The sequence below is a fragment of the Hippichthys cyanospilos genome, chromosome 10 (assembly GCF_059441005.1).
Source record: "Hippichthys cyanospilos isolate Australia breed blue-spotted pipefish chromosome 10, RoL_Hcya_1.0, whole genome shotgun sequence".
Lineage (NCBI taxonomy): Eukaryota > Metazoa > Chordata > Actinopteri > Syngnathiformes > Syngnathidae > Hippichthys > Hippichthys cyanospilos.
The window spans coordinates 8858835-8886338 of NC_142378.1; the positions used below are offsets into that span (position 1 = coordinate 8858835).

Sequence of the window (27504 nt, forward strand, 5' to 3'; positions counted from 1 at the left end):
GGAACTACAGCTACTATTAATTTTTAAAACAACGTTTTCACTTGGTTTGCGTGTGTATTAAAACCCCAGCACATATGGCGTGTGCCATTATGCGGTGTATGATTGAAAAAAAATCCGCCAAAGTGATACATATTTTTTTGACCCATATTTAATTTGTGTTTGGTCACTGATGTACGATGACGGATTTCCGTGAACGCGGCAGAAACGTAACACAAAATTGTAAATAAATCTCTCATAATCTATTATAACCAATCCACTACAGTAAATCACAATAACAGTGCACATTTGTGTTCGTGTGTGTGTGTGTGTGTGTGTGTGTGTGTGTGGGTGGGTGGGTGGGTGGGTGGGGGGGGGGGGGGGGGGGGGTCAAATGAAAACAATGAAGATTCATCCTATTTTTACCGAGCACCCCTGTTACATTACACAGCATACACAGAAAAGGCAGGACACAATTGACTGTTTTAATCAAACAGCATTTGTTCAATGAATTGGAGTACTGAGAACAAATAAATATACAAATACAGAACTGCAAATCGTGTTAAACAACAAATTCATAACTTTGCTTTTAAATCAGATTCACATGATATACAGTGTACATCTAAGAAAACGATGAAATCTTCTGCATCTTTGAAATAACAAGTTTTTTTAATCATTTTTTTTTACGCATTTTTTAAATTTATGCCGAAAAAAAGCAGAAAATGATAATCCCCTTTAATACATTCAACCCATTAAGGCCTAAAATCGTCAAACTCCAATCCACAAGGATCCGTGTTCTGTTTTCCAAGTTACCCTTTCGAGCATACCTGATTAAGATGATTAGCTCATCAGCCAGCGCCTCAGGAGCTCCATAATGATCCTAATCATTTGACCTTTATACAGTATTTTGTCCAATCCTTTGATTTTTACATCAAAGATTTAACATCATCTGGAAAACTTGAAAGAAGAAGTGAGGAATTTCTTTAACGCTTGTCGTGCTTCTGGCCCAGCCGCCTTTCCAGAATCTGCCGCGAGTCAATGCCGGCTGGTGATGAAAATGAACACCTCTCGGACTCAGGCATCAATGGTCACATCCCAAAATACACTACAAAGACACTAGGGAGCTGAAATTTTACCCAGATGGTCACAGATGACAACGTTCATTACATGACCCCCTTAGTAATTATGCTACCAGGAGAGTGCCATTCCTGAGCTAAAATACTGCAAAGATAATAAAATGTCCCAAAAATGATCAAAATACTGCACAAAAAATGTGCAGAACACAGTCACTCAGTTTGACGCTTTTAAATCTTAACGGGTTTTTAATGGACATATTGTTAAATGACCAATTCAGCATTTGCATGTAGATAATTTTTGATACAGATCTTTGATATCCCAGTAATGTAGCGTCTAATGTTGAGTTCAGTTGCTACATAACAGACACCACAAACAAACATAAAGGAATTAAAACTACGAATAGAACGTCTCTCGGCAATGCCACTATGTTTGACGCTGACGGCTTTTCACAACTAAGGTGTATTCCATGCAACACTGATCAATTGTACAACGAAACATGTAATCAGTTACTGCGCATAGTTGGTATCTTGGACATGTTGGCCAGCTTTAGTCACTCACTGGCGCGGGACCTCCCGTGAACTCTGACGCGCTAAGCAGCGGATCCGTGCAGTCGTTTCGCTTGGCCTCAAGCCACCATGTTTTCATCTCACCTTTGCCCTGTACACATTGAAAATGAGGCAGGTGCAGAGCTGATGAGAGGTACACGTGTCCATCTGAATTTTTTAATACAGTAACTGTCTTAATGGAGAGGAGAAAAGAAGGTATGCGCTTGAAGCAAGAGCAGCTGAGGCCACGCCTGAGCTAAAATCTTCAAAGTGAATGGAGGAGATAACTCCTTCCCCCAAAATCACACTAACAACAGCGAACAAAAGGTCTGCAGTTACAAGCATAGGAGGTGTTTCATTGGGAAGGACACACCCAGCATTGTATTACATCCGTTGAGAGAAAGTTTGAATTACCATTATTTACCCTCTGTCACGCCACCAATATCATATACTGGCGATATAAAAAGTCAACACGCCCCCTTATTCAAATGCCAGGTTACCTTCACATTTAGTGTCCCTCTGCAGTTCAGAATGTATCCTCTTAACGTGTGAAGCAGGTCAGCTGTGGCGCCACTCACTTGGATCTTCAATGCTTTCCAAACAGTACAAAAAGAACAGATGTTTAGTCACTAACATAAACAGAACAAGGTCACACTCTCAAACTGGACAATTAAAGCGAGGATATCTTGTGGGTAAAGTGTACTGTAATTCTCCACTCTTTACAGAAACGCGACAGAAATGTCATCAAAATGATCATTTTGAAAATACATATCATGTCTCCTTTGAGGTCTTTCCCATATCCAGCAATGTTAGAAAAAAAAATGGTTACAATCCTCGGGCTGTGCTTACAATATACTTTGATTTTCCTCATCCTTTACCTTCACTTGTTGATTCCATTCGTGATGCTGTGTTGACAGTGTCTCCAAATAGGCAGTAACGAGGCATTTTGGTTCCAACCACACCAGCCACCACAGGTCCTGAAAGGACAAACCACTAAACTTTAAGCCACACATTTATTGCCTCCTATTTTGTATCTTTACGAGACATATACACTGCTGGCGATACGCACACACACTCGTGTATATATATGAAAAAAAAACAACAACAAAATATTTTTTTTTTAATTAAGTTTTTTTCATGAGTTTTGAACAATGCTAATTAGCATGACTGAAATATATATAAAAATGATCTGCTTCAAAATTGTATTAATGATGATCAATGATGTTTTTAACACATATTTACTTTGAAGTGACAATATGTAAGCTTTAGACCGTTTTTCACTAAAAACGAATGAATTAAATGATTATAAATAAAAAAAAAACTTGCATATATAAACATGTTCTTAATGACCAACAGTATGTTATAGTAATTGTAGGTCTATTTATCATTAGATGGTTTTACATGAATTTACATGAATTTTAACGAAGGAGGAGTGTGTACAGTATTGCTGTATTTACCGTAATGCCCCTAAAGCTCTCACGGTCGCATGCAAAATATTACACATACTCCTTTAGTCAATCATCATCAAGTTAAAAAAATCTTTTTTCAAAGACTAATGCAACTGCTTTGTTACATCCATTAATACAATACTTTACATGTAAATTACAGCTGTTCAATAAAACTACCAAATCAGAATTAAAAGTGTGTAATTTTTCTTTGCAATGAGCTGTTTGAGCCACAGTAAAACTTGGTAAAGTTAGCAGAGTTCAACTTCCACAGGAAGTGAATAAAAGTGAGGTCAATAATTGTACAAACTCTTCGATGTCGATACAATGCCAATATTTGGTATCGAGTGTATCTGCGCAGTATAAAGAGTACCTGAGTGGATGCCTGCGCGTATCTTGAGCTGCGTGTTGGGCTTGTGAGGGATCTTGAATGTGTGGCAAACACTGACCAGATCCAAGGCCATGCTGGCTATCTCCCCAGCGTGATTTATGCCATTTTCTTGGGGGACTCCTGAGACCACCATATCTGTCAAACAGTCATTTACAGTTACAGACAGTTAACACATTTAATCTCATGTTTAATGAGTAAAAAACGTTTTTTACATCAAGTATATTTATTTGTTCTCACAATTCATCACTTACAAGCGTCGCCAATGGTCTCCACTTTGTAGACGTCGTAATTGTCAATGATGTCATCAAAGGTGGTGTAAAGCTGGTTGAGGAAGTCCACAACCTGATGGGGCGTGCTGGCCCCCGACAGCTGGGTGAAGCCCACAATGTCACTGTCAGGAAAACACAGTTTTAGATGTCGCAGGTTGACTCCAGCATACCAGTGAACTGAACATTTCTAATCAACCTGAAGTAGACGGTAGCATTGGAGAAGCTCTGGGCCTCTGCCGTTCGGCCTTGGCGAAGGTCATCGGCGACCGGCTTGGGTAACATGCCTGCGGAGGATAGGAATTATGCTGGAACTTCAAGCGTTTCACTCATTTTGCTCCATCGGTATGAGGAAGTTTCTGCTGGCATGCACCGTTGGAGGGATTGCAAAATCAAGTGTGTTTTCATCCTTTGAATTTAGTGGAGCGACATGGTCAGCGTGTGGGAGCGACATGGTCAGCGTGTGGGACCAAGGCATAAAACGAGTCTGTTAGTGAGTCAAGTTTTCTGTCTAAACTGAGACTAAAAATGGCATATACTAAATAAGTGACGTATTAACGTAATCACTTGCTTTAATTAAAGTAATTGCTTGAGCTTACTTTAGTAGTTTAAGTACCGTATTTTTCGCACTTTAAGGCACACCTAAAAGCCTTCATATTTTTAAAAAGCTGATGGTGCGCCTTATAATCAGGTGCGCCTTATATATGGATCAATATTGAGATTGGGATTGGTAGATGGGGAATGAACTGATAAAGTAAGATTTACCTGTTTCTTTTGTGTTTTTACAGTTGAACAAGGTTGGTCATATTGACATTGAGTTATTATGCTATTGAGAGTTTAGAGTTATTATTTGAGTTATTATTGTTATTACTTTGAGTATTACTATATTGTGATTGAAAAAGTTTTAAAATAGGTCATTAACTGAGGGTGTGCCTTATAATCCGGTGCGCCTTATACATGGAAAAAGTTTTAGAATATGTCATTAATTACGGGTGCGCCTTATAATCCCGTGCGCCTTATAGTGCGGAAAATACGGTAATTGCTAACTTTATTACTTTGATACAAATGAACTTTAGCACTTAAGTAATTCATTTTTAAAGTTTTCTAAGTAATTCATTACCAAAGTATTTGATTACTTTAGTACTTAATTACCTATTTGATCATTTAGTAATGATATAAAGTTATCAATTACTCATTTATTTTTGTACTAGCCATTTTTTTTTTTTTTTTTACTTTTCTTTAGCCCAGTCCTTCTCAAATAGTGGGGTGGGTCCCCTGGGGGGCAGGAGGTGATACCAGATGTGGTGCAGATGACTCCATGCCATGTGAAGAGTAATTGCAATAAAATAAGGATTGCCATCATTTTTTTTCTATTTTGATGCACTTTTTTTTCAGTTGTACACTAACCTGTAACCCTTATAAACACTGTAAAAATGTAATTAAAAGTTGTTAAAAGTTGCTTTTTCTTGTTTTTTTCTTTTGGTAATGTTACAAAGGATACCTTTTTAGGTATATTTTTAACATTTATTAATGATAACCTTATTTAGAGTCAGTGATGAAAATGTTTTGTCACGACTAGTAACATAACTGAATTCAACTGAAGTCATAACGTCAATCGTTTCCTTTAATCTACGACAACGTTGTAGTAAAGTCTTTAGTCATTTCTTTTTTAATCTCAATTTTATTTTTGAGCTGTTGAGTACTGAAAAAAATATTTCATCATTGAAAAGTTGAGAACCCCATGACAGCAGCACTTACTGTATAATAAGCGATCAGTCTTCTGTTTTTCTTGAAGAAGGTCCTGTGTTCTCTCAGCAACTATGGCCTCCAGATGTTTGCTATACTTCTCCATCTTCATATTAGGGGAGTTGGTATCATAATGTCCATTTTGTTAACCACTGGCACTAATGTGTGCCATCTTTTTTGTGCAGCAGTAAAATATCGTTAGTGATAGAAAAAATATTACCAGGTTCATCATCATGTCAACAGGGCTGACTTTATGCGGGTTCATCTTATCCAGCATCTTCTTGATCTGCTCAAAAGTGGGCCTCGAGGTGAGGTTGTGAGACCAACACTTCTTAATAAGCTGCAAGAAAGAAAAGCAAATGTTCATGAGGTACCTTTTTTAAAGGACGTTGCGTTAAGTATTTGATTGCATGTAATAGCAGTGAAGAAGTGAAGGTGCTATCAAGATGAATGATATGCAGTGATAACACACCTCACAATAGTCTTCTTGGCTAGGGCAGTCCACGTCATTTTTTCCCGCTTTGAGTTCAGGCAGAGGAGGGCGCCATATGACGTCCATCCTCACTCCCTCCACCTGGTCCTGTTACCGTCAATAAAACTTCTCGTTAGAAAGTTAAGATCAAAGCAAAGCCGCAGGTCGCAATCCAGAGGGAAGATGAAGAATCCGCCGCACTCACTGAAATGAGGTCAGAGCGAGTGGCTATCTCAACCAGGATCATGGCGTAGCTGAGAGCAAAGACGGAAAAGGGAAATACAGTTGAATGGTGGTATTAGTGGTAACACTCCCACTTTGGAAAGTGACTAACATTGTTACGCGTCTCGTCTGCTGCATTTTACTTACTTAATTGTACATCTTTTGTTGTTCTTTTCTTTGCACTATTCAATCTTTTTGATGTTTGCAAAGAACGCCACAAATACAGAAACAACAATATTGTTTCATACAATGTCCTACGTGAACAACACATTTGTCAATTGACTGTCGGTTTCATTTATGGGTGTTAATCAATTGCAGGCAGTTAAAGTGTTGTTATTATTTTTTTATCATGTTAATCTTAGATCCCTTTTTAAGGCATCAAACTTCTTGGACTTGTGTTGTTGGGGGTTGGAAAACAAAGGTCAATCACACAATGAATTGGACACTGATTGGCTCTCATTGCGTTTAATATAAATTGATCTGCTCCTGCTGTGGTTGGAAGGGAAAGTTCAAGAAGACGTGAAATTGGAAGAGCAAGTGAGAGTTGTTGGTCAAAAGAATGTTAAATTTAACCAAAAAAAAAAAAAAACTGAAGAGGTAGCGATTTATGCATTACTTTTAAGGAATAACTTGTTTATGAAACAAGGCTCAAGTTTAGCCTACCACATAAATGCAAAGCAGCCAATGCAAAGCTCTTTAACTAAACTCAAGACCATCCCTTGTTTGAGTAAGTCTCCGATGGCCGGGATGGATGATTATGTTAATTTACATTGATTTAGCGAGCGACAAAGGGAAATATCACAGCAGCCAGCACTTGGGAATATTCTCAAATACAATATTAAAATGTATCTAAATTTTAAAAATAATTTTAAAAAAATTTAAAATTTAAAATTTAAAAATTCAGGTTTTTTTTCCAGAAAAATATAGATGAGGTTAAAAAACAGGAATTGGATCAATGAATGATAATTATTTAAGTAAGCTTTTTTTAATCTTTTGACAGTACTGGTTTCACTGCCAACCAAATAATAAAATAACTCGGAAAAAGTCATGAACTCAAAGTATATTTGCTTATGAATTCAAACAGCGACCTGTAGACATCTGCTGACGCCGTCATCGTCGAGCTACTACCCAGGAGGACCTCTGGAGCGCAGTAGATGCGGTTGACGTCTCCACAAGTGAACCCATTGCTGACTATGTCAAAGTCCTCCTTTCGATAAAGTGTAAGACCGTAATCTAGAAAGGCAGACAATAACATTATTGATCATTATTATACATTACTATACTATACTACTATAACATTATTATACGGCGGTCTGGATTTTGTTCATTGCTGTCTTTACCGGAGATCTTGCAAACCCAGCGATCATCGATTACACAGTTCCTGGAGTGAAGTCTACCATGAAACATCTTGTGTTGGTGCAAGTAGGACATCCCGCGGGCTATGTCAGTGGCAAAGGACAGTCTGTGAAACAGCACAGTTATATTTGTAGAATTTTGTAGAACCTTTAACTGGCACTGTACTGGTAGCCTAAGATGTGATTTTCTCTTACCTAAAGCCCCAGTTGATGGGGATATCTTCATTGAGTAGGACATCAGACAGGCTTCCTTTGGGACAGTGTTCTGTGATGATGCTCACATATGGAACCTCAATAGAGCCCCCGATGAACTTGCATAGATTCGGATGGTCCAATTGTCTACGTAGGAAATGATCAGTGACTTGTGTTAAAAAAAAAAAAAGTGTCATGATGTGTTTTCCCTCACCTGACTTCTTTCACTTCCTTCCTGATACTTTTAGAGAGCGTAAAGTGTTTCTTTTGGATGTGTTTGACTGCAACTGTTCTTCCATCGCTGAAAGGAGAACATTGGAACGAAACTGTGATTATTTGTCATGAATGATGGCTGTTTTCATGAAATGAAAAGTGTCGATATCGGACCATTTACTATACCCCTAAATTTCACTTTGGTGAAGTGTACATTGAGGTATATACACTAAACAGGTGTCCAACAAACATATCACTGTGAGACCCAGCCTATTCATTTGTGTCCATTGCAGTGGACATTTGTTTTTGGTCTATTGCTTTTGACTCATTCAAGCCACACTACTAAGTCCTAGTGTGCTCAGTAGAGAACATCCGGCGCGATTTCTAATTATATCTCAAGTGTTTGGGTATGATGCAAACCACTTTGCTGGCTTGTTGAGATAAAATGGACATGGTAGTGGACAAAAATGAATAGGCTCAGTCTCAGGAAGATAAACAATCATTCACGTTTACATTTACTACTGGACAGTTGGGAGTCCAAACGGCATATTTTTGGGTTGGGGGAGGGTGCTGATTTAGCCCGAGAAAGCTAACGCTGGCACAAGGAGAAAACAATCAACTCCACACAAGAAGACCAAGGAGTCAAATCCCGAATCGTAAGCAGTGAAGCAGAGGTGTTAGATGTTTCTTCTTCTGGGTGCTTTTTCAATTGTTGTTTTGAAACCACGTTAAATGTGCCGTATGTTTCAGACTATAAGCCGCGACTTTTTCTTCATGATTTGAGCCCTTCGGCTTATAGCAGTAAAGAAAATGGATGACGGACGGCTGAGGTTGTCTTACTAGATGCCCGGCTGGATGAAGCCTTGCTTGAAGAAGGTGTTGACACCGGTGCATATGGTTATATCAGTCAACTGACTGACATTGGAAGTGCTCTTCACATGCTGGGGGCTGTTCGTGCTGCCAAAGTCTGTACCGCACACTCTACCTGCAGTGGCGTATAGTTGGAAATTAATTTTATAAGACTGTGCATAGTAGGGCTTGAACTGATTTGATTAGTTGACGTTACTGTTAAGCAGATGAATAAAAGTATGGATGTCCAGATTTCAATCATGTGATTAGATGATCGGAATCGGGGGGAATGCGGGAACATTCTGGCATTTGGCACATTAACGTGAAGCTAGCGGGTAGGTATTTGAATCTTTACTATCTTGCGATTTTATTTGGCTTTTTGGGTCTATAATTTGATGCAGAATCGATTTTTGATCCAAAACTAGTCTTGTTGTATAAAGATTTGCTTGGCAAAATTCTGCAAAATTCTTTGCAAGACAGAATGACAAATGGAGAAAAGTGTCTTTTGTTTTTTTTACCTTTATAAAGTTTTGAATTGTAAGGAAAATGTCTTTTTTTTTTAGAAAAATAACACGTGGACGACAACTGCTATTACTCTATTATTTACTTTTGATTCATTGACATACCAACAACTAGAATAGAAAATGGAAGTCCTGTTATTTGTTCAGGTATTGTACATTTCAGTGACTTGTTGGACAACCTATTGTAATTAACGTATTTAATTCCAAAAGCGTCATTTTTACGTAAGCGTTTTAGACCATCATACCCAGGTACTTTATTTATTTATAAGGTAAATAACTAGCATTTAGCAGTTATTAATGTTTCATGCAATGACAGACTCTTTTTCTTGTCCTACTGCATTTAATTGCACCAAATAGTAAACGTCTAGCGCTAACACTGGAGACTTGTGCCGTATTTTTCAATGACAATGTAATTGATTGGCAGTTTCTCAGCTTTGTTTTAAATCAGTGATTAAATAGAATTTGTTTGATGGCCGTTTGTTGATTTTGGTTGAGACTATCGTGATGGCAACAAAAACAGTGTGGTGAGGAGGAGTTAAGCTAGCTGTAATAACCACTGCTGCAAAAGCCAACTTCAAGATAAAAGTGGTTTCTTTTGAAGTTGGTTTTGGCAGCACGACGTTGGTATGTGACGTAATTACAGAGGTATCTGCAGATCTTTAACGTCAGACTCAGGCGCAGAATAATGTGATCGGGCCATTTGTAGTTCTAAATCAACGACTCGCCAATTTCCAAAGAAATTTGGACTTGTTCCCATTGACGGACTGCAACACTAAAAGGTGGCAAACAAATATTAATGATGTCACTGATTAACTGAATGTGACTCCAAAATAGCTTGAGTAATTTTTGCACAGAGAGACATAGTTTTTCATTTTGTGTCTTTTTTTTTTTTTTACCAAATATTATACTCTTATAGTCAATGATCCAACTTTCATCCCAAAACATCTTCTGTTTCTGGTACTGAAGCCACTGCAAGGAAGCGGATCAAGGCAAATATTTAGTCATTGCAAATCTTTGTCTAACCATTCATGCGGATCGGCGATAGAGTCTCACATAAGCACATGCGCACTCACCACCATGGTTAGGATGAATCCGGCGCTGAAAAGTGCGACGGGGAGGCCGATGGACACTTTGATGGCCAAGGACATGGGACAGATGCCGCAGTCCGCAGGACAGTTGAGACAGTTCTCCTCCAACTCACAGACGTCATCCCCGCACACTGGAACATGGGAAAATGTATTTTTAGGCAAATAGATGAAAATGAAAAAGCTGACTCATCCGTGTTATTGAAAATTCAAATTCAAGGTTATTGCTTCCTTGCATTCCTTTATCATGTTTATAAGTACTGCTGAACAATGTGGAGCATGCTCTTTTTGTGTAAATATGCTTTTATCTAATCATGGCTGCACTGCAGAAGTAAGGGCAAACACAAAGCACAATGCTGGCTTACCTTGAGCACTGACAACGACCACTTTGGATTCCAATGCTGCGTGCATTTGTCCGATTTTGATATGAGCAATAACCGAAGTGACACCTACATGGATCAGCACAACCTGTGGAGGAATTGTGCCATACAGGTTACAACTCATTCTGAATCTGAAAAAATGGCTTAAAATGCATCAAAGTACCTGAAAAAAAAACAAAAAAACATGTCTATCTTCAAACGAGAAACATTTTTGACCTAGTGAATCATTCTAAAAATAAATAAATAAATGTAAATTGAGCTGGGTTGACTCTGTGGAAGGGTGGTTTGCACGTCCGCCTCACAGTTCAGAGTCCCGAGTTCAAATCCAGCTTGCTTGGAAGTTCCTGTGTAGGGTTTGCATTTTCGCCCCGAGCCTACGTGTCTTCCCTCTGGGCACTCCAACTTCTTCTCAGATTCAAAAACCCTCGAACGACACTCGAAATTTTCCTCAGGTGTGATTGGGTGCATAAATGGTTGTTTGTCCCCGTGTGACCTACGAGTGACTGGCAACCCCGAACACATCGGATAGGCACCAGCAAGTCAGCAAGACTAGTGAGGATTGATGGATGATCTGGAACATTAACACCAATATCTGAAATATTTTAACCTGCAGAGCAAAGTATAAAACTGTGCTGATTGTTTTCTAAATCATCTTAATCATTAATGTGGTTTAGAAAAAAAATGTTGACAACAATTGCACAGACCGAAACAATGAGAGCGCCATAGCACTACCTGCTGCCGTAAATGTGACATTACAATACACAGCGCAAAAGCAAAACCCATTTCCCTGCGTGCCCCCCAATTTCAGATGGACTGACTTAACCCAACCTTCCTATTCGGGGGGGCAAAAGCCAAGGAATACTAAAAGAAAAGGCCTAAACAAAACTCCATTTAAAATAGCTACTACCAAGATTCCACTAGGTTATCATGCTGCGTGTTTATTGGGCCTATCTAACTATTTTCAAATACAGGTGAAAGTCAAAGGCTATTGAAGCATAATCCCCCAAAACCAGTGTGTATGCTCACCTTTGACGTCCAGTATTTCTGGCTCATCTTGCCTGCTTTGGATACCGTATGAGTCACAATTTTGCCATCATCAGGAATCCATGGACCGCAGATGCCACCTTGTTTCTGTAAAACAACTGCTCTCAAGTCGATCATTTTTATTAAAGCTTTTCAGATCAATTTTCGGGTAAATATTTGGTAACTTTGATCACCCATAAGAGATTCTCTGAAACTGAATATTCCATGGCAAATTGATCACTGTATAAAACTGAATTTGGTGATCACATTGGTGAGATACTGACCATGAGGCCCAGAGGACAGGAGTGGATATTGGCGTGGTACACGCAACAGTTGAATTCGTTGGCGTTGTTCCAGTTGGCTGGACACTCATGCTCGTTACAAAACCGTTTCGCCTCTGCAGCGTCGCTAGATGCAAAATGACAATCACAATCACTCACTCAAGTACAATTTTTGCTGGTGGAGGTAAATCATCACAACTAAATTAAAATGTTCCCCTGCAATCTGAATAATCAACTCTCATAGGCCAATGAGATAAACTGGCTCTAATGTAAGACCTTTTGATAGTTAATTTAAGCAATGTTTTATACAGACAGGAATAGTCAGACATTTTTTACTAGTTTTTTTTGTTTGTTTTTGTCTTATTTCTTACTTATTACAGTGCTTCATTTCTTAGAATAATAAGACCTACCATGTTGCTCACATGCACGTTATTCTTAAGACATTTGAGTTCATTTAACCCATGTGCAATGTTTTGACAATTTCTGAGTCATTTTCTTCCACATCTATCTCACAGTATATCAACCAAGGCATGATACACCCCTGGTAGTGTGATTACGTACTAAGTGGTCGTGCCATGTTGAACTTTGACATGTTGTCACCGTCTGGGTGAAATTTCAGCTCCCTAAGTGTCTTCTTTCAATGCTTTCCCTAATGTGAAATGCATTTGATGTAACAATAAAATGACTGAACAAAATACAGCACAAGGGTTAAATCACATTATTTCCCTTTGAGAAAACCCCCAAATCAATAACCTTTGCGGTTTGCGCTTACGTGTGTGCATGCATGTGAACAATCCGGGCACGGCAGACATTCAAGATTCCAAATGTTTTTGAAACTCACTCACCTGAACTGGAAAATCTTGTTGCGGACAGCGTAGTCGTAGAAGGAATCTGAGGCCGTGACTGTGTACGAGACGTTGAATTCCTCCCCGTTGGTGATTTTCTCTGGGGGGCGCTGCACCCAAGCCATCTCCAGACCTAACCCCACAAAAACATACGTACACGTGACAAAGATCGCCCTAAAAGGATAGATAGATAGATAGATAGATAGATAGATAGATAGATAGATAGATAGATAGATAGATAGATAGATAGATAGATAGATAGATAGATAGATAGATAGATAGATAGATAGATAGATAGATAGATAGATAGATAGATAGATAGATAGATAGATAGATAGATAGATAGATAGATAGATAGAACTGCACTCAAAAATGAGAACACATTCAGCAAATAATTTAAAATGGGTTTCAATACACGTGACATGGCCGTAAAAAACATTAAAGCAAAAAAGGATGATAAAAAAGAAAAACAACACATACCACCACAGCTTATCATGTTGTAATCATTTGGATTGTTGCTTGGCCAGCAGTCGTACTCCGTGTTGTCCAGATCATGCCAGCAATCAACACCCTACAAAATGAGTTTCATACAAAAGCAGCAAGACATTGTCATGCATATTTGCTGGCCTTTATTATGTAAGAAACCGTTTTATGGCCTTACGGCAAGGCAATATAAACACAAGTTTCCCATTGGTCAATTTTCAGGATCGGGGTCATGAGGAGCTGAAGTTTATCCTCGCTGGCATCAACAAAAAGTTATAAAATACCGAGTTGGGCGTCAGTCAATCATGGGGCATATACAGAAACAAACTATGAGAAAGTAAGCCAATATCAATACCGCCAATACCAATGCCATCTCTAGCAGCAGGAAAAGCCTACTAGAACAGCTACATAGGTTAATCAGAAGTACAGTGCTTTAAATGGTGACAGGTTTGTACTGATTAATCAATTAACATGAGTTTGAATATGACTGGTTCATTTTAACCATATTTCGGTTTTAGACATATTCCCAGTTATAAGAAGGTGTGCACACTTATGCAAAAGGATTCTTAGCAGAGAACACAGACTTTTTTGTTTCAAAGAAAAAATGTACTGTATAGGATACAATAGGAATGACCTGATACAACTTTTTCACTTCTGACACTATGCCACTGTGCAATATCGATTCAATATGATGCAAGCATGGTATGGAATGTTAGAAGAGACTCCATCAATAAACTATATGTATCCCAAACATTGAGTTACATAAATTCAACCTCAAACATGAAAATTTACTGCACTTGAAAAAAAACAAAAAGAAAAAGAAAAACATAAATTAAAGGACCTCTATACATGAGGAATAATGTTGGAGGTATGGGACTCAGACCAATTTTGTTGCAAACCTGCGGAACAATGATCATATAGGCATTTCATTACATTCGATTGTATTCTATTCTATATCATCAATACTATGGTTTTCAAATGGTGCACTCACTCTATACCCTAGGTGATACGTTAAGGCACTTCATGGTGTGTGTGAGATTTTAAAAGGGTTTCTACTGATATCAGCAAATCTAAATGAATGCCATGACAGAACCAGTAAGTTTCCTATTCAGATTAAGAGCAAATTAATTGGAACATGAAACAACTTATTTATAGTAATCATATTTCTTGTGACTCCTAAGCAAAAGATTATATGCATTTGTTTTGTTAAGTTTAGTACATATTTGCATTATCGTTAGTGATATTTTGTTCCAGCAGACGAACCTCAACCTAGTTTGACTCACAATACAGCAAACACCTCCTTTTTTTCCATGTATATTTCCTTTAGTATACAATTTTAAAAGTTCTGATAAAAGACTTCCTGAAGAAAGTGAGGACTCACCAAAAAGAAAGCCAGGAGAAAAGATGCTGCCATCCGCAGAGCCATCATCAAGTCTGCAGTCTTTATGGAGCTTCAGAAAGCTGACAGAAGAAGTGAGCTTACAAGTGCGTGTGTCAAGGACCTGTGCTCAGGCCTGGCGGGGGAGACACCCCCTCCCTTGTAAACAGTAAAAACAACAACAGCTAATAATAACAATGATTAGCCATCTGATCCGTGCTTCACAATGATTTTCAATCCAATGTCAATTATTGATCGAAATCTGAAGTTCCACAGTCGCTGTTTGAATACAAAAAAAAAAAAAAATAATGACACAAGAAGTTTGTTTTGGATCAATACCTCAGCGCATGTCCTTGGCGTGCATGTGTGACCTTCTCCACTTGCACCCCAAATGTCCCCGATTGTTCAATCAAAAGAAGTGGCTCTCCAATCAAATATTTCGTCATCAACTTGAGTACTGAAGTGTGTGCGACTTCAATTGAGTCGCTCAAATTCATCAGCTTTAATCAGAGCTTACAACATATTTATCCCTCTTAAAAATTAATGAAGTCCATCTCCTTTCACTTGAGCTCACTTGTTTGTGTTTTTTATATAACAGAATGAGGTTAAGCACCCATTTGTATTTAACTCATTCACTCCCAGCCCATTCAAAATGGGTCTTAAACGTAAAATCCGTCAATGGTAGTAAATGACTTCAACTTTATTATATGTGGCCAGCAGTAATAAGCTACTAAAATCTGCGGAATTGTCAAATTTTCTTGACATGTTTTAACCCTCCTGACCCGTGGTGTGGCTCAAACTGAGCAATGTAAAAGTTCAAGTAAAGAATGAATCTAGTTTTTCAGTACCTCTGCTTGGATCAAGTAAAATTAAAATACCCATTAAGATTAAAATTAAACACGTTAAAATTAAAATACCACATTTTGGTATGCATTTTTGTTAAGATTTTGTTTAGAATCATTAGTTTTGAATCATTACATGACTCTGAGTCAAAGTAACCCAGGGTGTTATTACTATTAAAAATAAATAATTAAATGTTACACACGGGTATAAATCAAGTATTGCCTTTGTTACTTTGTGAGTTGTTTTAGAATTTAAAAAAAAAAAACACTGAATGGTGTGTTTTCCCTTGGCTAAAATAGTGTGAGAATTATGTGGAAGAAAATGACTCAAAAAAATACTGCACAAGGGAAACGATCAGTCTTGTGACGTAAAAGACTTCAGAAATTGGAGAATTAATCATTTAAAAGGGTAAAAATCAGAAGATTTTGGACCATTTGAAATTAAATATTAGCTCTGAACGATTACTCGATTCTTAAAATCTATCTATCTATCTTTTTTCCCATTAAAGTGCATTGCAAATCAACCACACTCGACTTACCATTTTATTGAACTAACTATTGTTTATTTAGTGTTATTTGATGAAAAAAACACAACTAAACAATGCAAGCCGTCACAAAAGGGATGAGCTTTTGTACTCACTGTTTTTAATTAACTTATAAACAATAGAGGTGGGGTTTCAGTTTGTATAAAGTTCTCTGAGCGCCATAATGCAATACTTAAAAAAAAGGAAAAAGGAATCTGCTGCTACAGTTTCTCGTTCTTATATACTGCAATTTGAAAGTTAAGTGTTTTAAGGCTGGTTAGCATGATGACCTAACGGCTAGCATGTCTGCCTCAAACGAGAGACGTTTTTGAATACCAGCTACAGGTCCTTCTTTTTTAATTAATTTTTACCAATACACACTTTTTCCATTCTTGACCTATTTCTCTATTTGGCGTGAGATTAAGAGCAAACGAAAACACAGCGTTCCAAAAAAATGGGCAGAATTCTGATTTTTTTTCCCCCCTCAGGGAATGCATAATTACAGGACGGTGGCATAAAAAAAATGGCCTGCCACCACACACTTTGAAGTCGTCTACAGTACATGTTTCTGGCTCGGCAAAAATGTGAGTGGCAGCAGACAGCGGTGCTGCAAGCTGAAGATGAACAGTCCGCTCTCTTTTCACGCAGGATCTAGGCAATGGAAAGCATTTTAATGAGGTCGGAACTGAAACCTGACTTTTTATTAGTAAGCTCTGCAAAAACCCTCTCGTCCATCTTCAAGGATATACGAATATACCGTAAACCGGAGTGTTTCTATTCTTTTAGGGCCGGTTAGCACTTACAAGCACTTTGCAAAGAAACCTCAAAGTTCAGTGAACAGATTTACAGGTTTGGGGCCCTTGTTTAAACTGTTATTACATTTGGAGGCGGTTCGTATTGCTCCCGCTTAAGAGCTCGTGGACTCACAAAGAGGAAGCAAAAGGTCGCACACTAAACTGACTGAGCGCTCAAATTTGTCTACGCGTGCACCAACCAATGACATAGATCAGAGGTGTCCAAATCTGGTCCTTGATGGCTCGCTATCCTGCATTTTATTGATTTTTGGAATATTTCCGTCCTCCAAGAGACCAGATTCAAATGATCAGGATTGTTGTCAGGCCCTGACCCCAGCGATATTCTTAAAGACATAAGCTGAACTATATACTGTGTGTGTATATATATATATATATATATATATATATATATATATATATATATATATATTTATTTATTGGCCCTCGACTGGTTCTGATGAAATCTCAAGCAATCAATCAAACTTGCAATTTTTCATTTGAATACTGTAAATGCATCAATACACTTCCACAAAAAAAAACCAAGGTAGATCATACATGTTCTTAAATGTGTCTTTTATAAAACAAACTTTACTACAATTTTCAAAAATGCATTCTGTGTGATGCACACATGAACAAGTAGACACATCGAAGACAAAAGATGAAATAGCTTTAGTAAGGCCATCTTACTGTACACGAGTAATGAAGTAATGAAGCGTCATCGTCAGCGTAGGCAGGCTGGTTGCGCGTTTTGTCAAACCTATCAGTTATTTATAGCACTAGCGTCTGGGAAGGAGCGATGTCGTCTACGTCAGTCATATCCTCCTTGCTTCCTGCAGGTGAACTATTGTGTGACAAACCTCCAGCAGGAATCCAGTGTGTTACGACTTTTTTTTTTTTTTTTTTACAAGCCTCTTGCCTTTGTTTTACCAGAGTAGCAGCGGCCATTAAAAAGAGCTGCAGCGGATGTGGGGAAATGCTAGAGGGAGAACAAGTTTGCCTCAATCAGCAGTGAGTGACTATTATGTTTGGCCACAGGCAAAGACTTCAAATGGAGGCAAAAACAATGAGGTGAGGCGGCAAGGCAAGCTAACGCACACTTGAAACTATTCCTCTAGCCCCAGCATCTATGACAACTTATGGGGGACATAGGTACTAGCCATCACTTGATTAGATGCATGTGCGAAATCATGTTGTTGTCTTGTGGTTGACCTTGACAGAGGTAATTTAAAAAACGTGTCAGTTTGTGCGCAATTTTCTAGGTTGCCGTCCGCAAAACGATGCAGCGCCGCACCACACATGAGCACGTGGAGAGTGTACCTGTAGTGGTGGCCAGAGAGAGTGTGTGCTGTACATTACTCCTGTTTACAGTACTGTTCATTGGTTACAGTATGTAAAATAAAAATGATTTTGTAAAACTACAGTACAGTGGAGAAAATAGTCCTGAAAATGATGTTCTCATCACAATATCATGCTACCGTAAATTGACCAGCTAGACAGAAACAGGGCAGTAGCATCGACCTTGGATTTGATATATTTTAACTTTTTTGGGATGTCAAAAGAAAATAATGGACCAGGTTGTCCTTGTTGTTTCCTTTCAGCCATAAATAACCAAGACTGGAGAAGACTGCAATCTCCTTTTTGAGATGTTTCCTAAATGATGAAAATTCGACACTAGAGGTCCGGGTGTTTTGTCCTCTCGGCGTCACAAAATCTCCAGCTTGGGACTGACACAGCGAGCCTGTGCCGGTTCTCCTCTCCAGACTAAAAGTTCTTTGAAGATAAAGAAGCGTTGACTCCAATCTATGCGTTATCTTCGCGAAACACTTCCATCTTCAAGTGAGCGGACATTCTTCAAAGTTTCAAACAAATCCAACCCTCTCAGGTCTGTAAGATATCGTGGTCGCCGTTTTTTGTCTCTTCGGACGGAGGGTGGCTGTTGCCCGTGTCCTGGGTTGAGCTTAGCGGTCGGGCGTTGGCCCGCGTGGAGCGCTGCCGTCGAGTACCGTTGCCTATGCATCGCATGAGGTTCTTGAAGGTGGTCCACATTTCCTCGTCCTTGTAGGAATAAATGCACGGGTTCATGACGGAGTTTAGCACGGCAAGAAGCAGAAGCCAGCGCTTTAGTTTCATGACGTTGCAGCTGGTGCAGTTGAGGCCGTCCAGCAGCAGAACCACAAGGCCGGGAGTCCAGCAAATCACAAAGGCTCCTACGATCACAAAGCAAACGTTACGCTCTTCTGTATTAGCAGAGACAGAACATTTTATTTGATTTATTGACTGGTTTTCTTGATGCCATTGACAAATGAGAATGGCAAAATACATGGTTTTCAACTTATGGTATGAGGACACAACAATATCTAATTAAACTCAGAAGATATTTGTGAGGTAATGTCGCAGTTTAACTAGAAATATCAGAACTGATTCGTAACTAAAAGCCATGAAAAAGTGTTGTATGTTGAGTAATGCCATCCTCTGTCGATCATATAATTCCCCTATGCTTAACATAGCATATTATGGACCAAACCAAGAACTGAACCCCCTCCCGCCCCTTTTTTTTTTTCCTTTTACAGTCGATTGGGAAAAAAAAGTTTATTTTGAAATTTGTACAGATTCTTTGTCTTTTAGATAAGCCAAAGCACCGTTAAAATATTAAAGATTTTATGAACATTCTAGCTTTCCACAGAAAAATGAGTTTCTGCAAAACTCTGTTGATTGACTGTTTACTTTAAAGATGCAAATCAGCAGCTGTGAGGAGCTGTGCTTTACCTGGCTGTACTCCATGAAGTGATTTTGCTCGAGTAGTGAAACCAGTTTATATATTTCCACCTTCAGCGATAGTACACAATCTTGTTTGGGATTCTTCATGTGTGCACGAGAAGGAACACGTGTTGGTGCGACTTTCAGCTTGTTTCATCCGGGGTCTCCGCAGCGAGTCACTTCCATGATTTGTTGGGCCCAGTTTGAACACCGGATGCCTTTCCTGACTCAACCCCCGCATTTTTGTGCCAGGTGTCCAATTCCAATTCCAATAAATATATTTAGATTTATACTATAACAAAGAACAAAAATACATCATATATTTCTTATTTTAAAGGACCTGTATTTTAAACTTCCCACAGTTAAATAAATGCTTGTTTCATTAAAACTGAAATCGACATGAGGTTTTTGGTAGCGACATTTCTAACCAGGAAGTGAAACATCTCATAGACTGAAACCTCGCCGTGTGGCTGTCATGCTCCCTTCATGACAACATTCGAAACCTGAGCGGTCACAAAACTAACAAACAGCTTTGTATGTGTGCGATTGTGATTTACAATGTCATTAAATTCAAAATTACCTGTAGGTGTAAAGAGTACTTCACACTGAGAAACATACTTTAGTTGGAAAAGAAAAACACCCCATTGCGTAGCAGTTTTTACGCCGCATTAACATAAGCTGCAATTGTACATTTATGCAGAACTTGCATTGGTTTTTAGATTTTATCCACATTTGGAAGGGGCCTGACTCCAACCTGAATATTTTTCCAGCCCATGTGAGCCCATCCTCCCCTCCATTTCAAATACTCATTTCACAATTGTGCCACTTGAGATTAAAAAAAAGAAAAAGAAAAGAAAAAAATCCAGACTGGGCCACTTGAACCAAGCAGTATAAATGTAACCTAACATGCCCAGGCACACAACAGGGCCGCTAAAGGGATTTTTGGCACTAAATGAAACCACAAGCTTCAACTTGCCTCCAAAGCAATGCATCTTTACCTTCAGCTTGTCGACAGACAAAACAAAGTCTTTGCTGGGACACCATCATGTTTTCCTATTATGGCTTGAATGATTTTGACATTTTTTGAAATAGTCTCCCCGTTTCATAACCGTTTGTGAGGGGAAAATACCTGCAGAACATGCTTGGAAATTTGCTATTTCTTAAGCACGTCGGTGCCATTTTCTTCTTTGTTATGCTTATCTGTTTTCTAACTACATATCAAAATGTTATGCAATCACTCATACCGACTGGACCCCAAAAGCATGCAGACACCTCAGAACAGGTTTGTCCAGTTTCCACTTCCACCCAGCAAACTGGAGCAAGAGTTAACAGTTTAACCGCCTGAGATAAACCAGCCACTTGATCGCGGCTGTGTACTTTTGATGACATAAATGTCACCTTGTCTGCGCTCCCACTAGTGCATGCGAGCTGAACGATCACAAGTATACCAAACCGAAAATGTAAAAGCGTGAGGAAATCTGAATGGTAAACTCATTTCTACAGCTTGCCACGCATATCATAGCAAGCGCTAATGTGCACAGTGTACTGTATGTTTGTCTTATGTTTTCCTGTTATTCTTGGCCGGAGGAGGGGACGCTCATTCAAGGTTGTGTGTTTAGTGGACGGGCACGTCGCACATGCCGAGGAGCAGAGTCCTTGCAGGATAAGATAATTACACGGCGGTTTGGAACACGTCGTGTACACATACAGTAATCGAGTCATCTGGATGGACAAACAGGGCACGTGGAGACAAAGAACAATGACATATGATATCTAGCAAGTCTCACGAACATTTTTATTTTAATTTGGGTGGGGTGAAGGAATAAAAGCATGCCTAAAAGGCAAAGTGTTCCAGTCCCTGTCTCACCTGAATTCCTGGTTTGATGTGATGTCATTTTTGTGGTGTCTTAGGAACAATCACCACAGTTGATCCCCTCCTTGCCCCCAATGTGAAATGTATGTTTTATAGTATCGGCAGTACAAATGTGTTCCTTCATTCATATTGTTCTAAGCACCAAGGATAGACCGCTCAACACATTTTGCTTTTATGCCAATATGTACATAAGTGCTGTCATTTATCTTTATTGATGCTATGGGAAGGATCAGCACTGACGATGGCAGTTTGTTCACCAAGTTTAGCGCTATTCTAAAAAACGATTTTTCTAATTTCATTTGAAATGTACGGCTTCAATGCAACAGTACTTTTGTTTTATTATTCATAATATTTTTATAGGTGTTCAACTTGCATGTCGAAGTAATTGTTGAGTTTCTATCAGGCTATCATGGTAACTTCCAATTGATTGTATTTTTTTTCTTCTTTAAGTAACAACACAACTCAATTGAGAGAGATGGTTTTGTGCATTACCCACCTGACAAAGATCATAACTCAACTTATTCAAGTGTCTCATCTGTGATCAAAACTACCAGCAAAGAAAAGGAAGTTTCAAGATTGTTATCTAAGCCAGCGGTCCTCAAATGAGGATATGGCGATACAGGGTTTCTGCAGGAATCAACAAATCCAATTTTAATGTTTTATAATGCCGCAAAATACATAATATATTTTTTCTTTTTTTCTCTCCACTCTTCTAATCAAGAGTAAATTAATCATAACACGAAGTAACTTAATATTAAATTGTTTTATAGTGACTCCTTTGCAAAACAGTAGATGACTTAATTTTCTTAAGTTTTATATGAATGTGCACTATCATTAATGACCTTTTTTTTAGCATTTGAGAAATTAAACAGATGTTATTCAACGCATCTTCCAGAGTAGTTGAATAAAATATGCAAAACATGTAATTTAGTGCATACTTGGCTGAATAAATACTGTTTATATGAAAAAGGTTTGAGAACCGCTGTTCAAAATGACATTAGTGCCCGAATTTCCAACTACTATATTGCAGCTGTTGAGTTTTTGATTTATTTAGTTTCCCTGAGTCATGGTGCACCATTACCATCATATATATCCTCCTGAGACAAAGCCTATTCATTTGTGTCCACAGTTTTGTCTGTTGATAAGACACAAAAGTAATTACATGCCACCCAAACACATGATTCAACATTGGAAAAGCCAGGGTGTCCTCAAGTGGGCGTACGAGAACTTAGTAAGGTAGACCTAAAACAAATGTCCAAGACAGTGGACACAAATGAATAGGCTGGGCCTAGGGGGGGACGCAGACTTTCTATGCAATGATTTAAAGCAAAAAGGCAAACGTTTTTGTTGCTCAAGATTATTGGAGTCCTTGTTCTCAGGAAGTTATTCAGCGATGACTATATTTCCTGGAATCTAACATTACTTAACGCAAAAGATTGACGTAGAAGAAGACAGCAAACAAAAAAAAAGGCTCAAGATCAGTACTTACCCAGCACCACCATAACAGTTTTGATAAGCTTGATGGGGGTCCTCTTTCGATTGATGGAGCCACTGGTGTGCGGAGTGAGCAACGACGTCTTCTTCTTGACGTAGGCATAAATCCTCATATAAATGGCCACCATCACCAGAAACACGACCAGGTTCGATACGGACCAGAAGACCAGGTAGCCCCTGCTGAAAATGGGGGCAAGCTGGGAACAGTCACTGAGATTGCAAATGCAGTTCCAACCCAGACTGGGCACGGCGCCCATGAAGATGGAGATGGCCCACACCAGAACGATGAGCAGGGTCACCCTCCTTTTGGTCAGGTTGCTGTGGACTTTAAAGTTCATGATGGAGATGTAACGCTCCAGCGCGATGACCAGCAGGTTGGCCAGCGAGGCTGACAGGCTGATGTCCAGAAGACCTTGGCGGATGAAGTATCCTTTCACCGAAAGTCTCCGCGAAACCTCGCCCGTGTTGAACATGAGGTACACGTACGCTATGCCCGCCAGGAAGTCCGAGGCAGCCAGGTTGGAGAGGAGATAGTAGAACGGGAAGTGGAATCTCTTGTTGGTGACAACGGCCGCGATGACCATGGCGTTGGAGAGCAGGATGAAACAGCAAAAGATCGAGCCGACCGTTTGGACCAGAATGAGCTGGGTTTTGTCCCATTTGTCGTCAGCGCCGCTGTTGTTGTAGAAAAAGCTCATGGGCTCGTCGTAATGGCAGGTGAGGTTTTGCAGGGCCATTTTCCTACAAAGAGCAAAACACCATCAAGACAACTTTTTCATGACAGATTTTTTCATGAAGCTAAGAAAAAAAAATAAACAGAAAAAATGTGCAGTAACTTACAGTGAAAGTAGTCCAACTTCAACTCAAATGTTCTACTTGGAAATAATCTTTTCACAGTATACTATAAAGGTGCCTTCAGATACAACTTTCATTATTTAAATCATTTCCTCTCAAATTATTAGAAGTGCAATGATTAAATGGATCACGTAATCGGTAATCAAATTAAAAGAAAATTATTTCTGATAATCAGTGAATCATTTAGAGACCTATAAGTGTCCATATCAGAATTGCAGCTTCTTGACAGTATACAGTATATACAGTATGTATACTGTATATTTGCAGTATTTACAGTAGTATCAGATATTTTTATTCAGATTTTCTCAATAAAAGCACACAGATTATCAGTGTTAAATCAAATATTAACAGTGCAGATTTGACTTTGGAAAACAATTATCAATGTTACTTTCACAGAAAATGATTCCAAACCAGTAATTGAATAATAATAAAAATTGTTTTTATTTTCTGATGTCAGTTTGAAAAAATACCGTATAAAAATCCAACTCAATGAACAAGTGACAGATTAATTGCTTATAAAAAAAATGTTAGTTGTTGTACAACAAATCATCTTTTCCCGTTTAAATAATTTGCAACCATATTAATATGTTCCGGTTGAGCAAATTTTTAAATGCAATTACAGAAAAGGAAAACGTTACTCTATGATATCGTACGCTGCGTTGTGTCGTATGTGATATGAAAATGTCATTTTTTGTAGAGGATAAAGAATATATGCCTGAGTATTATGTCGACTACATGTTGCACCACAATTTACATTCAAATACCTTCAACTGGGAGCGGCATAGTAAAAAAATGCCCATCTCACATTTGTGCTTGCAATACGAAAAAACCCCAACTAATTGTACAGGGGTTTGTCGACTTATCTCTGTGTCTTTACTAAAATAGCATCGCATGTGGAAAAAAGCCAAGGTCTTTGATGCGCTTTTCAGGCATTTATTAAACGCCTGGAGAACAGTAAAACATAAACACAATGGGCACACTCACTCACTCACTCACGCAGAGGCTTGCCACAGCTCACACCCAGACAATCAATTGCAGACTGGCAGACTCACGCGCCAATGCAACAAGCCCTGCCCCTTAAAGGGACATGCACCTAGAATAGAAGAATAGAATCGACTAGAATGGCTGTATTGTAATTATGAAGCTGCTATAAAATTGTATACATATTTTTTTTTTGCTGCTATACAATTATATACATAATGTTTTTGCAGTTTTGTCGTCTTCAACTGCACTTCAAATAAATGCTTGAACGGCTTGTTCTATAAAACATTTAGCATATTTATTCGATATTGAATAAGTGGCAAAAGGCTTATTTGAAAGTCGTTTGATAATTTGTTTGCATTTGTGCACCGAATTGTCTCGCTAGTGAGGAATAAAAATTGAACTAGTAAACTAGATGGAACTTAAATATACTGCATGAAATTAATGATCAAATAGCTTGTCATAAACGAGCGATGGGTGAAAGAAGAAATAAATTATTGCTTCGTTTTAGAGAAAACCTCAGGTACTGATCAAATTACATTTTAATTTTCTATTGTTTTCAGATTTTTTTTCTTTCAGATTTTAAGAAGAAAAGGTAAGGGAAACGGCCCTCGTAAGAAAGTTTAAAGTACATTTTTTATCCAAAGAAGTTCGGCCAAACTTTCCAACCTGTTCTGCTCGCCTTGTCAACGGGGACAATGGAAGCGCTGGGTCGATAAGAGTAAAGTGGAGTGAACTGTCGACTCAAAGTTGTTTTTTTTTGTTGTTTTTTTTTGATGAAGGCGGGTGAATAGTCATCCAGGTGAGCTTACCTCAGGTAAACGGCAGCGTCACGACACCGAGAGAGCGGGAAAGTTTCTCCCCGAGGAAGCGACCATTCCCCCCCTCCGGTCCCTCCAGCCCAGCGCTCAGGCAGCCGTGGACGGAGGGAGGCGACAGCGGCAAGCGAGGGGAGCGAAGTGGAGAAAGACACGCTGAGGTTGGGCGTCCTGGCTGAGCCCTGGACGAGATGACGCAGAGGGCGTGTGTCAAGACTGTTTGCCGGCAACGTGACTGAATTCCTCCGCGCCCCCTTCCGTAGCAAGGCGCGTGCGCGGTTCCGCAGGGTTCATTGTTGCAATAAAAATTCAAGCGCAAACAGCTCGGTAACACCTCACACTCGGGGCGTGTAGATTTTTTTTTTTTTCAAATTGCACATTACGTCTTTTTTAATTTGTTGTTACGTTTTCCGAGCTGCCGTTGAACGCATCAACACAAAGCAAACGCACGCTGAATCAAAGCGGTATTGAAACTATCTAGCGATGTCCAGCAGTTAAAAAAAAGTAATTATTTTGTCTGCTTTTGCTAATTAACCTTTTTCAAGTACAATTACTATGTTTAAAAACACATTTTGCTACTTACTGGAAACGAAAACCTACTCAAGACCAATGGAACACTTAATAAAGCTCACCTGTTTTCTGGGTTTGGTCATGTGATTTTCACAAGCTGAAACACGATTGGTTGTTACCTTAGCCCTGGGTACATGTGTAATCTTCAGTTAAGAGAAAGTGGCAATATTTGTTTCATGAAAAATAACATAGCAAATAATAAAGGGGAAGGCAGTGCAAAAACGTTCTGTACGTGCTAGCCTGATTGATATCTCTTCCTACTTTTATCCTCTCAGGGAGCAGCCATTTTGCCACTAGCTGGCAACTGAAAATTACATCACAGTTCATCAGGGCTCAGCTAATGACTAATCACACCTCAACTGTTCTCTGAGTCATGTGACATTGGCAAGCTGAGCCGTGATTGGTCATTATCTGGGGTTTGAGCAACTGTGATGTTATTTTCATTTGCCAACAAATGGCAACATTTGGGTGATTAATCAAATTTCCAAAACCACAATTATAATACAGTATTTAGACTATGGCGGTTGCATGGAACATGTTTATGTAAAATTGAAATTTGGCATTGACCTCCCTTTTAAAAAAAAGTTACACAACTGTGATGTTGGAAGTTGAAATTGAATGACAATGAGCGTATGATGGATGGATCACGTCTCTACTGTCGATGAAGCACGAGTTGACTAACAATAAAATATGAACAGAATGTACACCAGGATGTGAGTTCAGTCTTTATGTAAAGAGACACACCTCCCAAGAACAGCTAGCTACTATTATCTGTACAACCTTACGCCACACTTAATTATTTTGTGTGTAGTATGTGACAATATAATAAATTATTGATGTTATGATAAACTGTATGGTCGCACAGCGCAGGTTTGTGTTCATGGTTTGGACAACGCAACTTGAACGTCATGTTGCTGTAAATTTAAGGTATTATTTTATTTTTATTTTAGATTTGTTTCATTTTAGTTTTTTATTTAATAATACATTTTTGATTTTTCAAAATCGTGTCTGTATTTGCAATGCAAGTCAGCATAACTTTTAGTTTTGATGTCTTGGTGGTCAGGTTGCACTATATTCCGAACCAGCCTCGCTGTTTTGTCATATTTCAATTAGCAGGAAGTGCAGAATGACCTAACTTTCTCTAACTATCCAGGAAATATCTTTAACAAACATTTTATGATTAAAAAAATTGACACTGGAGGAAATAATGTAACTTCAATTAAATGTTCCAATGTTGAGGATACTTAAGTC

At 38.7% G+C, this 27504-nt stretch overlaps 2 protein-coding genes across 4 annotated transcripts; both read right to left on the reverse strand.

The window, feature by feature from the left end:
- Positions 1-447: 447 nt before the first annotated feature.
- On the reverse strand, positions 448-14793 carry LOC148417001 (atrial natriuretic peptide receptor 2-like). The gene is made up of 23 exons (XM_088425839.1): positions 14749-14793; positions 13365-13455; positions 12885-13017; positions 12043-12166; positions 11762-11866; positions 10721-10823; positions 10344-10489; positions 10167-10239; positions 8741-8885; positions 7902-7988; positions 7691-7834; positions 7481-7602; positions 7229-7373; positions 6124-6172; positions 5919-6026; positions 5667-5786; positions 5459-5552; positions 3900-3987; positions 3686-3825; positions 3417-3569; positions 2477-2575; positions 2099-2190; positions 448-1710 (listed from the first exon to the last, which is right to left on the reverse strand). The coding sequence occupies exons 1-23, from the start codon at positions 14791-14793 to the stop codon at positions 1600-1602; spliced, it is 2517 nt and encodes an 838-aa protein (XP_088281965.1). The 3' UTR covers positions 448-1599.
- Positions 14794-17461: 2668 nt separating this feature from the next.
- Positions 17462-25868, reverse strand: lpar3 (lysophosphatidic acid receptor 3). Of its 3 annotated transcripts, none has more exons than XM_088426275.1 (4): positions 25678-25868; positions 24881-24977; positions 23025-23770; positions 17462-19112 (listed from the first exon to the last, which is right to left on the reverse strand). In XM_088426275.1, the coding sequence occupies exons 3-4, from the start codon at positions 23764-23766 to the stop codon at positions 18784-18786; spliced, it is 1071 nt and encodes a 356-aa protein (XP_088282401.1). In that variant the 5' UTR covers positions 23767-23770; positions 24881-24977; positions 25678-25868; the 3' UTR covers positions 17462-18783. The 3 variants fall into 3 exon arrangements, with proteins under 3 accessions (XP_088282401.1, XP_088282400.1, XP_088282399.1); XM_088426274.1 differs by having other exon boundaries at positions 24873-24977; XM_088426273.1 differs by lacking the exon at positions 24881-24977.
- Positions 25869-27504: the final 1636 nt, after the last annotated feature.

Excerpts from the sequence above, each read along its gene's own strand:
- LOC148417001 (XM_088425839.1), bottom strand. The coding sequence starts at position 14,793 with ATGGCTCTGCGGATGGCAGCATCTTTTCTCCTGGCTTTCTTTTTG. Across the intron at positions 12,167-12,884 it reads AACAAGATTTTCCAGTTCAG|CGACGCTGCAGAGGCGAAAC; the intron begins GTGAGTGAGTTT and ends TTTTGCATCTAG. Across the intron at positions 6,173-7,228 it reads GCGTCAGCAGATGTCTACAG|CTACGCCATGATCCTGGTTG; the intron begins GTCGCTGTTTGA and ends CTTTGCTCTCAG.
- lpar3 (XM_088426273.1), bottom strand. The coding sequence starts at position 23,766 with ATGGCCCTGCAAAACCTCACCTGCCATTACGACGAGCCCATGAGCTTT. Across the intron at positions 19,113-23,024 it reads AACTGTTATGGTGGTGCTGG|GAGCCTTTGTGATTTGCTGG; the intron begins GTAAGTACTGAT and ends TTGTGATCGTAG.